The following is a 12,532-nucleotide window of genomic DNA, read 5'->3' on the forward strand; positions in this document are numbered from 1 at the left end:
TCAAGATCGGAGAATGAATGGCATGGTACCTTCATCAGAACAGAAAGAGGAAGATTTACTGGCATTTATTGAGCTATATTCAGCTATTCAAATAACACAAATACGTTTAATTGGGTTACTTTCTTGCAGTCTCAAACCTTACAGCATTACAGACCTTTTTCACAGCAGACATGTTGACATGTCATAGTAGGAAAAGCACAGGTGTATTCAAAGCCATTAATGATGGCTGCATTCCACTTAGGAGAGGTCCTGGTATTGTGCATGCTGACTCACTGAAATAGCTTTACTGGGACACTTGATGGAACTGAGCCATCGTTAAGGTTATCAATTTCAGCTGTGCTTTTCCTACTATGAAGTCAACATGTCTGCTGTGAAAAAGGCCCATTGGCTTGTTTGAAATGTAATCAGGCCCACAAACAGCCTTCACATTTTAGAAGATGCTCTAAACTGCATGCAGTTGCACGAAAAAAAAAAAAAAAAAAAAAAAGCCACGTCCAGTGATCAAACTTAAATTTGAACAAATGTCATCAACACACACACTTAGTGGAAGAGAACATTTGCCTTGCCTTTAATGGGACAAATGACACTGGATTTTAGTGGGAGGTGTGAAATACAAACCACGCCCCTTTCGCTATTTTATGAATGAATGCCTAGTCCCTGTGATCCAGCCAGCCAATGAGCAGCTCGCACCTGCACCGTCTGCAGCTCTGCAGCAACAAGAGGTCACTACACTTGGAAACGTGGAGGAGAGAGCGCACAGCGGTGACAGCCTGCAGCAGCCCCAGCCAGGCCTCCAGTCAGTACACACAGAGACGTTACAGAAGGACAACCGGCTCTGCGATGCCGCTGAACAACGGCAACACCGTGGCCGTGGAGAGACGCGTGGACCTGGCCTCTCTCTTCTGCATGATCGGGCGCCACGGTCCCGCCGTGGCTATGGCTCTTGTAGCCATGGCGTCGTTGCTGGCGGGTTTCATCATCTACCGGACCGTGAGGGGGAAGCGGAAGAAGGCCACAGCCGCCGACGGTGACAGCAAGAGCCCCGGAGAGGAGAGTGACGCATCGGTGATGCAGCCGAGCTCCGTGGAGTCAACAGGTAAAAAGATCCACAGATAACAAGAATACAAGGCGATAGGTGATGGTGTTTGGGTTCAAGATTCATCCACATTAGAAATGTGAGGAATATGTGATCATATGATGATACCACATACGACGCCATGCATTTAAAAGTGTAACAGCATACTGCAGATATTATCAGTAGGCTATTAATATTTACTAACGTAGCCTACTATAAAGCTGACATTTATATACTGATTTAAATAGACATTTTAAAAGGCTTTATTAAAATTACTATAGCAGTACAAATATTGTTGGTGAATGTTGGCAGTGATGTAGCCAAGTACAAGTCCTGTACTTGTGCTACTTGTACTTATATATAGAGTATTTCCGTGCTACTTAATATTTATACACTACAATTCAGAGGTAAATAAAATTTAGCTCAATCTTGTCTTAAATGCTGCTTACACATGAACGCATATTAATAATCCAGGAGATAAAATAACACCCACTGGGGTCATTTCTCTGAATTATGAGTTATTTTACCTTTTGATAATTTCATTACATTTAGCTAATTTTAGTGTACTGGATTCAGCTGCAGACACACTAAGATCAAATTGACTAACAAGGTACATAAGAGAGATTGTTGTCAGGTCCAATAAGGCGTTAAATGGAGGAGACAGACAACAGACAATGACAGTTGCTGATTGCATTAAGTACCTATCCTGTGATTAGATCTTCTGCTGTGTTGTCATTAAAAAAAAAAAAAAAAAGTATTATGTGGATAAGGCAAAGTTTAAAAACTAAATCTTACCTGGTTTTTATGTCCGTCCTTTGTAATACAGTAAGCATGCTGGTTTAATCAAATATTAGTTTACAATTTAAATGTCTGTAGGTAAGTCAACACCAACCATTCTAATTAATATTTAGAAAACCATCTATTCTACTAAGTTATGATGTCAGACATGAATAAAAAGAAAAGAGTACAACAATAAGCTCAATATACTATACAATTGTGTATATTTGTGTTAAAGCTGGAGAGAGAGAGAGAGAGAGAGAGAGAGAGAGAGAGAGAGAGAGAGAGAGAGAGAGAGAGAGAGAGAGAGAGAGAGAGAGAGAGAGAGAGAGAGAGAGAGAGAGAGAGAGATTGATTTATTATTTTTTTCCTATCTTGTTATAGAGGTGAGTGATGAAGGCTCATCAGATGTGAAGGAGGATGTTGATCTGATTCGGAGTGATCTGAAAATCAGGCACCGCCGTGCTGCTGAGAAGACCCCTCCGCCTTATTCCCCTTCTAAGAGTGACATCCACATACCAGACGCTTGCAAAGTAGCAGAGGCGTATGCAGACAAGGCCATTTGGAGCCGGCAAAGTGATCCTAACACTGAGGCTGAAATGGTGCTGGAGGATGCGGTTGATTGCCATCAGGGTGAAACGGATGACGCCATCAAGGATGTGTTGGAAGAGTTCCATGATAAGAAGGACAGCTGCTGGAAGGAGCCTGAGCCGAATAATGATGAGAACCACGAGGAGGAAGAGAAGGTAAGCAGCCATTTACTTTAGTTATTGGTAAGCTACAGACAAATTTAAGACTTCATCCGTCACAGTTGGTCCGTTTACATTTGAGCTTTAGAGGTGCTTTTGTTACCTTAGGACAGAGCCTGGCTGCATGTTACCCCCACTTTCCAGGCTTTGTGCTATGCTGAGCTCAGGTCACCTGTGGCTTCATGTTTAGCAGATAAGATAGCGCTATTGATCTTCTCATCCAACTCTTGGCAAATATGTGTATTTCCCAATTCGTCTGAACTATTTCTTTAAGGATTTGGAGCAACCAACCCAGTGGGAATATTTCTCTCTCACCTACATGTTAATTTCCATCAGACCTCATTCTCTCTGTGGTTTCAGAATAGCACAGACTAGGAGATCAGTCACAGGCAGTTTGCGTTTCTTGTATTTGTTTATATCTTGACAAAGTTAGACCTGAAGATATTAACTTTCTATTCATGGGTCTAGGTGTTGAAAGCAGAATGCCAGGAAGATGAGGACGTGACCACAGACATGGACGATTCTGACAAGACAACCAGACAAGAGGAGGAAAACGTTCAGTGTGCTTTGACCAATCTGGTGTTTTTCGAAAAAAACCCTCATGTGAGTGAACACAGTGATGACGAGCAGCTAATTGACCAACAAGCTGAGATCTGGTCCTCAACCTCTGAACAAGAAACAAACTGGCACGAGCAGTGTGATCAGGAGATGGACAAGGTGACGCCGCCAATTCGCGAAGTTTTAGATGAAGACCACTTGAACATACTTGCAGCTGTTAAATGTGATGCCCTTTTGCCACAGTTTGACGAGCAAGATGTGGCGATTGAACGAAAGGAGGAAAATGGTCTTGCGTGTTATCAAGAGGACGGTGTTCTTTACGATGATCAAGTAAAAGAGAAAATGCTGACTGGTGACAGCATCGTTGCCTGTAGTGAAGAACCTGAAGGTTCAAGCGTGGCACCCAGACCTGCTCTGCCCTGTTTGAGCGCGCCCATAAAGGCTATTAGTCATGATGACGGTCTGTCAGGTATCACCACTAATGCAAAAGCTCAAATCTCAGGCATTGCAGAATTTCCCGACTTGTCATCAGATCTTCAACACCCACAGAAAGAAGATAAAATAGCTCCAGCTCTGGATGAAGACACCAATTCTACTAATATTCTTGGACCTCAAATTCTATCACATGAGACAGAAAATCAGCCTGAAAATAATGTAAATGGCACAGCGATGATGTTGGCTGAAGAACGCAATGACCAAGTGCATGACCCTCATGTTAAATCTCGCTGCGAAGACGAACAAAGTGTCCAAACCATAAGAAATGAAACTTTTGACGAGGCAAGTGTTGCTGCTGCTCCTGAAATAGTTGCTTGTGATGGTGAAAACCTTAGCGCCCATGTAATGGCTGACGTTTTTGATAAGGCGAGTGTTGCTACTGATTCTGGTACAGTTGACCAAGTTAGCGAAACTGCTTCTGTAATAGTTGAAGAAATATCTTGTCCTCACCTGCCATCCACTAGCCAAGACCAACAAAGTGGCCGCATGGAAATTAATTTTGAAAAGATGAGGGTCAATTCCACTACTGAAGCAGCTGCTTGCAATAATGCTAGCCTTACTTCACCTATAATGTCTAAAGAACTATCACGCCCCGACATGTTGTCTTCCTCCCAAGACCAACAAAGTGACCAAACCAAAGATTTTTTTGCAGTTACCACTGGTGGCACTCCCATCATGATTGAGGACATCAACATCAATCCTGCCATGTGTCAAATTCCCCTTCCGTCTTTCGAGCAATTTGAGCTTAGGGATGACGCATCATCTGCTGGTGTTGGTGAAGAGAGTGGGATTTCAAGCTTGACTGTCAGCCCTGATAATGAGTTTGACGTGATCTTTGAAAGTACGCTGCTTCCGGTGACGGATTGTGATCCACACAAAAGTCAAAACAGCCTCTTTGCTAACGATGCTGCCCTATCCGTCATTAAAGAGGATACAGCAGGTATGGTGTTCGTTCTTGACCCATCACGTCACTCCCAGCCACCCCACAGCGAGCGCACAGGTTGGACTAATTATGAATCATTTAAAGCCAACGAGGACATGTTTGGTCATGAGGTTGAGGATAGTTACCTCAGAGCGACGGATCAGTTCATGGCGCAGGTTGCAGACAGCGTTACAAGCTTCACCAATGACCTGGAAAAGCACACAGATGTGAAAGTTACTGTAGAGGTTAAAGAGAAGGAAGCAGGAGTAAGTGCTAAAAAGGAGGAGGAAAACAAAGTAGAGAAGGCGATAGAAGAGGACAATGAAATGGCTGAAATTAGTATCATGGAGGCAACTATGGACCATAATGAATGGGTCATGGATGGTAACTACCAAGCCCTTCCTTGGATGAATCTTTCTGCCCCATCTTTTGCCCAAGACAATACAAAAACCAACCAGCTTCCCACTGAAGAGTACCAATGCAGCTCTGCTGTAACTGACTCCACTTGTATAGATACAACCGACATCCCACCTTCCACTGAAGTCAAACAAATCAGCACTCTCTCCCATGTCGACGAAAACACGGAAAATAACAAGAAGATTGGGGCGGTTCAGCCCATGCCCCAGCATGTCAACGTGACCTTTCGCATCCATTATTTCACCCAATCGCCATACCAGACGGTGGCTGTCACGGGGAACCAGCAGGAGCTGGGGAACTGGAAGGGATTCATCCCGCTAGAGAGAGCCAAGGATGGGAACTGGTCCACGGTGGTCAGCTTGCCCGCAGAGATCCATGTGGAGTGGAAGTTTGTGGTGGTGGACAAGGGGGAGGTGTGTCGCTGGGAGGAATGTGGCAACCGCCTCCTTGATACGGGCAACGGAGATGACCTCCTGGTGCACAAATGGTGGGGACGCTTGTAAGAGGTGAGGTGCGAGCAAGATTGAGAGTGGCGTGTACAGTAAGCTTTGGTACTGGATACTGAACCAGATAGAAACCAAGACCCACAGTAGATAATGACACCATTATTAGGGGTGTGAAGCTTCACTGGGTTCACGATCCAATTATCCTGTCAACGATTTGAATCGATTCAATATCACGATGCGTCACCACCTCAATATTATTATATATTGCTACACATGGTGTTCAACAAATTCAAGCAGTCAGGTATATATATGAACTCCCCTTTTGTATTTTATCTGCTTCTAAAAAAAAAAAAAAAGACACTTTCTGAATGTAGCGGCGTCTGAACACAACCGACAAAAACAAAAAGCAGCTACCAGAAAAATCAACAAGCAACATCAGGCAAAAATCGATTATGGTCTGTCACTGCATCGATGCAGAATCGTCCTTGTCCACATCGCATCGATGCAATGATTAATTTCAACACCCCTATCATTTATACTGTCTCATATCATGAATATGGCCTAATAAGCATTGGTTTGGTCAATTTTGGGGTCATCAATTGGTAGACAGTCTAGGTTTAAACTGGGATACTTTTTTTTTTTTTTTTTTTTTTAATAGATGTCAAGGTTACTTATAACCATTGTGAGGGTTTTACAGCCCAGACCTGCCAATACCCAACACCATGATCACTGGGATAAAACTGGGTCACCTAATGGGACTTAGATTGACCTCTAATAGCCAGTGATTAAGTGGATCTTTCAGGAAACTGAAAAGATTGCCATCAAAAGACAGGCATTACATAAAAGATTTGCCTTTTTTTCTGTGGCAGTATCTAGGATTATGCAAACTGCACCTCTTTCAAAATGTGACTTAATGCAAGTGTTTAATTTGTGTAAATGGAGGCTTTCTTATACTATCCATAATGCTGCTTGAATACTCCCCAACAATCTATGACAACAAATGCACATAGTTACCTTTTTTCTACAGCAATAATGAAAGAAATACATGTATAGCGTATACTGTACGACTGGTGTTAGATCAGGTATTCTAATGTGTTTACCACTAAACTGTGATTATAGTTGTAACTTTGGTGATGCTTTTATCTCGTGGGACTGTGTGCATGCATGAGTGTCCCATTGTTGTTCTATGAATGTGCCTTCTATACATAATTTTTCCAATAATGTGTTATACAGCCTGGCTTTTCTTTTTAAAAACAGCTTTGCTGGCCACCATTTTCATAGTTTCACTACAACTTTACTGTACTTGCAATATATTAATTATTTTCTTTAAAACAACGGTCACTTTTTTCTGTCAAGTTTCAGTTGCAATCAGTCCAGACTATAGACTCTATGCCTCAGATCATGTCAGAGTATCTTGTTATGCAATACGGTGATGATAATGCTTCTCTTGAATGTCATTAAGGTGGAGGTGGTTACCAAATAAAGAAATCTTCCAAGTCTGTCATATCTGGAAATTAATGTTTCTTATAAATTCATTTTAGAAAGACCGGATGTTCTCACTCACTAAATAATAACTTGACAATCCATTTCAATTATCTTAATTACTTGAACTAATGCACTGGATAATTTAAAGGGAACAACACTTAGATGTTCTTTCCCTTAAGCTAAATATTTTATGAATCAAAGCACATATGTACCTTGGTTAATCAATTCTAATTATACACTGGTATCTCAATATGGCAGGTCCACTCGAATGTTTCTCAACCAGTCAAAGACATGTCTAAATGATGGGTGGTTACCGCGTCCATTTCTGTGAAACATTAACTGCTATTGCAACAAACAAACAGCCTAACAGAGACAGATTCAATCTGTTGAGGCTATGCACTGAAAGAAATCTTTGAACGAATGCCTAAATCTACTTGAATTTCTGTGATGTGGAACAAAAGCCAAAACTGTGACCTTGTTCCGAGTCCAGCTGGCTCAGAGGTGGCTCATGCAGAGAAAGCGTCATTAGCACGCAGGTTTTCATGCCAGCTTGTCAGCACCACTCAGCTCCGTGCTGAAGGTGACATCACAGCATCTGAAAAGAGGCTGCTCTTCATCTTCCAGTCCAGGGACTCGCACGTACGCATGCACAAATGCAATGTTTTGCCAGTGCTGTAAATGATTTATCTGCACTGCAGGGAGCAGGAGGGTTTTCTGAGGTCTCAATGGTTCATTTGAAGTCCAGCAAATAAAAGAATTCAGAGTAAGTCATGCACGGTAATTACTCAGGAAGGAAAATAGTTCAAAAAAAAGAAGGAAAATGGTGTTATGTGTGATCAATATCTTTACAATTATCAAGTGATAGAGAAAATGCAGACTAGTGACAACATCGTCGCCTCTAGTGAAAAACGAGTTTAAGCGTGGCATCCCCCCCAGCCCTGCTCTGCCCCGTTTAAGCATGCCTGTAAAGGTTTATACTCATTATGACGGTCTATCAGGTATCTCCAATAATGCAAAAGTTCAAATCTAAGGCATTGCAGATTTCTCAGACTTGTCATCACATTGTCAACACCAACCAAAAGATGATAATATAGCTCCAGCCCTGGATGGAGACACTGATTCTACTGTTTTTGGCCCCTCAAATGCCATCATGTTAGACAGAAAATCAGCCTGAAAACAACAAGTGGTGTTGGCTATATAGAAGAATTCAGAGTAAGTCATGCATGGTAATTACTTGGAAAGGAAAAGAATAATCATTCAAAAAGGCAAACAAAGCATTCAGTGTGATTCAACGAGAAGGCTTAAGGTGAATAAATTAAGCAAATACTAATATAGGTTTATATTAAATTGTAAAAAGAATATAACACATTTTGCCAACCTAATAAGAAGAAGTAACATGATTCCCATGTTGACCTGCCACTGCGTGTCATCTACATGGAAATGTGACTGTGAAATGTGATCCCTGCTGTGGTTCCACATTTGGAAGACCCCCTGAACATTGAAGACACACCATGGACCTTTTAGTCAAACAAGGCCTTTTGGACTCATTTGACTTACTTCAAATGGGGTCAACAGAACTCTGGCCAGGTCTAAGTCACGTGATTTCTGCACGCTTTTCTATTTCCAAACAAGAGTTCAGGGAACCTTTGCCTATTTGCCATCATTAGGTTATACAGAGGCTCCGTTTACACTGAAAGCCTCATATGCCAGGAATAGGTTTCCTATTCCTGTGCAACTAACCAGACACACTAGCCAGTTTTGGATAAGATCCCCGATGAACACTTTATGAGAAAGTGGGCAGAGGTTATTGGTAATGTTCACATGTTCTCCTAAGTCATGTGTGTATGTTTAATGGCATGTAGCACACACCCCTCACTAGAACTAATGCGGTAGGTGGGAGTGTGTGCACTTTCTAAGGTTGAAGGTAATCCTTTATTTAGACACAAGGCTTACAACTGACACCACTTACTCTAACTCTTTGTATGTCTCGCTCTACCCACATAGACATTCACACAATTACAAATACACACACCATTTGTCAAACGTCTAAACAGTTAAGCTACCATTGGTCCGTGGATGATCTCTGTTAAGGCAAAAGACTTAACACTGAGTCATCCGTCTGATCCGGAAACACCCCTATGTCAGAGTTAGGTTGTCTAGAATAACTATTGTTCTTGTGTCTCACTGTGATAGCTTATCATGTGCTACGGGGAGCAAAATAGTCGGTTGTCCATCAAAATAATTAATACTATATATCTAATGTGCCTTAAACAAACCTTAGAGGCGGCAATGTTTATTACACACTACAACATGAAAGTACTGAGTGAAATCTCCATTATATACTACGTTCCTGCAATAGAGAAAACTACAATTTCAGGATCACATTTCTACGACCCTAGTTACCGAACAGAAGTGCCATAATGTGCAAGCGTCAACACCAGTTAGCAGCTGGCTAGCTATAAAGGGTTAAAATTGTGTTTGACTAAAAGACAGGGTTATGGTAGTCTCGCATTGCCAGAAAGACGGATCCCCACAGCGCTGGAGTATGGTCTGGCTACTCCGGTTATCTGTTCTGGGATGAGAGAACCAAAAAACGCTCTGGGTTGTTTGTATTTCTTTAAACCAATCACCGCCGCCCTGGGCGGTGCTAAGCCCAGATGCAGCATCAATACCTTTGCAAAATACAAAGTAGAGATAGTGGAATGGGAGGGACATTGCGAATGTCAGGCTTTATCCCAGCACTGTACATCCGGTGAGCTGGACCAGGGTTAGGGTAACAACATTCTAGCATCTAAACTATCAAATGACAATGTGAAAACTGTGACCATGTCAAACGGGTCGCACAAAGTGATGAACCTACAGAGAATTATCATTTGATCCTGCAGCTCCCCTCAGCTTTACAAGTTGCACCTTATTGTTTAGCGGTCAGGCTGCAACTTTGCCATTTTCTTTCACTCTCTCCGCCATAGTAGGCAGCATTTTTCAGTGAAAAAACAATGTTCACTATCTGCTCAGCATCAGCAGACAGACAGTTAGCGGCTAGCTGGGGAACTTGGAGCATTTACATTCACTGTTTCCCTCAGGAGTTAGAAGAGACCAAAACAGTTAAAATAAAGTGAGTATTGGACTTACATTAATCAGGTGGCTGGAAACTCAACTCCAAATGAATGATAACGCTGCTCCATAACTACTGCACGTGTAAAAGCAAATGTTTGGTAACAACTTGACCATATCAATTTAAAGTTGATATTATATCAACGATGAGCTCACAACTTGCTAATGCTTAGCATAGCACAGATGACAACCTGGCAAGTGATTAGTGGGGGTGGACTGGTATTCAAACTGCTGGGGCAATCAGGGAAAGTAGAAAGCAGGTGAGCTAGAGGGAGGAGCAGGTCATGTGGTGAAACTGGAGGGAAAGGGGTTATCAGAGGGCAGGTGGGCGTGGCCCGGGCTGAAATGACAAGGCAGTTAGCGACATGGAAAACCAGGGACACGTTCAATCTCAAAATAGTGTGCACCATGAGTTTCTCTTGTTTAGTAGGTGTGTCAGAGGTGCTACCTAACCAGCAAACTTGTGGTATAAAAAGCCAGCGTGCTTGTGCACAACTAAACCACTAACCACTAAACATTTTTGCTACGTTTTGTCAGGGCTGAACGCGCCCCAGGCAGAATGGGTGAGTGTATGATCTGGAGGGATTTCGATTATATTTCATGTACCAAAGTGCTGGTCAAGGGGAAATCTTGACCAGGTGAAAAGAGAATAGATCATTGACAAGGCATCATCTGGGGGACCAAGTTATCAGAAGGTTGCTCTTTCTACAGAGCAGCAGATTGTTGCCTGGTGGTAGACAGTCACACACTGTGATCCTCTAGTCCAAGTTGGACCGCCAAGTGTGACATTCTCTTTAAGTCGAGTCTGCTGTCTCCTCTTACAGAAGCTGACCAGTCAGACCCGCCTGCAACATTTCACTTGAATTTTGACCCAGGGAGATTGTATGATATTGTCAGTGTACATGTCTCATCTGTCTGTCTGTGTTCATTTGTACTTGTCCTATTCATCCCAGTTTCTGTGTCAAATCAAACTGCTTTTTATTCCTGGAACAATAAATGTCAGTGTCCATTAATAGCATAACAGATTTAACTGACTTCTTTTATTGTAACTGCTCCATCACTGCTCTCATTGACTTCTGATTTCACTGATATGGGCCAAAAGGTAGGTTGTGGGAAATATTAAAATGTGGTTGAAAGTGTAACTAATTTCTGGTTAATCAGAAATATTATCTTTAGGTTGTTTTATAATCAAAAAGTCCATGGTTGTGGTTTGGGTGTGCCACACAGGCAGGCTATTTATAAAGCATACCAGTCCTTATTCCTGTTCCATACTGTGGGATCATTCTGTGACCTTCAATGGAGACTGCCGAGTCTGCTGACTGAGCTGCATGGCCATGAGGGGAGGAACAAGGGTTAAACCGGAGCAGACGGGAGATATATTCTATTTTTTTAACCCTATGCTGTATCTATTTGGCATTCAGGTGCATCATGCCAGTGTGTGTGTGTGTGTGTGTATATATATATATATTATAATATATATATATATATATATATATATATATATATATATATATATATTTTGTTTAACCCTATGCTGACTATTTGGCATTCAGGTGCATCATGCCACTGTGTATTTTATTTTTTTAACCCTATGCTGAATCTATTTGGCATTCAGGTGCATTATGCCAATGCGTGTGAGGAGATCTGATTTGCAAAATTAATGACTTCTAATGGTCCCTTTAATAAAGGTAATTATATGAATGAATTCCTCTATTTTATCTTTTCAGTCACTGGCTTTTTTTAAAACCTGTAATTAATCTTTGGAGTTCTTTGTGCGCACTTCTACACAAAGCGATACACTGGGATATATACAAACCTTTTTCTAAGTCTTTTTCTTGTGGATCAGAAAGCTTTTCTGGATCTGTGCCCTCCTGGGACAGTCCTCCACCAGTAATGTCATTGCTGGCAGTCCCAGAGGACAATGTGTGTGTGTGTGTGTGTGTGTGTGTGTGTGTGTGTGTGTGTGTTTCAGTGTGTGTGTCAGTACAGGATGTATGTATGGGAAATGTGAGTGAAAAGAGTGTGTGAGAGCTAGAGGAAGACAGGCAGAGAGAGTAAAAGTGCACCCAGCTGCATATATAATGCAAACACATCTGGAGGAGGTTTTGGTTGAGGTTTCCTTTACGAGTTCAGGTTATAAAATATTTACAATAATCACATTGTTGTCCTTTATACAGATTCTGACGTCACTGTGTCCCGTGACGCAATGGGTATGTGTACAAGTTTGAACTCTATGCATGTTTCTATTAATCAATCTACAGTTTTAAATGCATTTCTTTTCAAAAAGCATCATAACACTTCTACCAATATCCTGTGGGGAAATTAAAATGGCCATTTGGAACTCAAATCAAAGCTAACATCTACACGATTCAAACAAGTACAGATAGTGAGGGCAATTTCTTGAATCTTTTACAATGACAGAAAACAGATTAGTAACAATGCAGAACAATAACAAAACAATGTTTAAAAAAATCATGTAAATAATTATGTAAAC

The 12,532-nt window shown here is 41.6% G+C and overlaps 1 protein-coding gene and 1 long non-coding RNA gene across 4 annotated transcripts in view; both read left to right on the plus strand.

The window, feature by feature from the left end:
- LOC116045153 overlaps nucleotides 1-12,532 on the plus strand; it is an 810,130-nt gene that overhangs the window by 694,276 nt on the left and 103,322 nt on the right. The window lies entirely within an intron of this gene.
- Nucleotides 661-6,954, plus strand: stbd1 (starch binding domain 1). Of its 3 annotated transcripts, XM_031292676.2 has the most exons (4): nucleotides 661-1,096; nucleotides 2,237-2,598; nucleotides 3,070-3,181; nucleotides 3,395-6,954. In XM_031292676.2, exons 1-4 carry the CDS (start codon nucleotides 676-678, stop codon nucleotides 5,494-5,496), a joined length of 2,997 nt encoding a protein of 998 aa, XP_031148536.2. In that variant the 5' UTR covers nucleotides 661-675; the 3' UTR covers nucleotides 5,497-6,954. The 3 variants fall into 3 exon arrangements, with proteins under 3 accessions (XP_031148536.2, XP_035847132.1, XP_035847133.1); XM_035991239.1 differs by having other exon boundaries at nucleotides 3,070-6,954; XM_035991240.1 differs by having other exon boundaries at nucleotides 2,237-2,578; nucleotides 3,068-6,954.

The sequence above is a fragment of the Sander lucioperca genome, chromosome 14 (assembly GCF_008315115.2).
Source record: "Sander lucioperca isolate FBNREF2018 chromosome 14, SLUC_FBN_1.2, whole genome shotgun sequence".
In the NCBI taxonomy this organism is placed as follows: Eukaryota; Metazoa; Chordata; class Actinopteri; order Perciformes; family Percidae; genus Sander; species Sander lucioperca.

Coding starts and splice junctions, on each gene's coding strand:
- stbd1 (XM_035991239.1), top strand. CDS start 676: ATGAGCAGCTCGCACCTGCACCGTCTGCAGCTCTGCAGCAACAAGAGG. Junction 1,097..2,236: donor GAGCTCCGTGGAGTCAACAG/GTAAAAAGATCC, acceptor ATCTTGTTATAG/AGGTGAGTGATGAAGGCTCA. Junction 2,599..3,069: donor ACCACGAGGAGGAAGAGAAG/GTAAGCAGCCAT, acceptor TCATGGGTCTAG/GTGTTGAAAGCAGAATGCCA.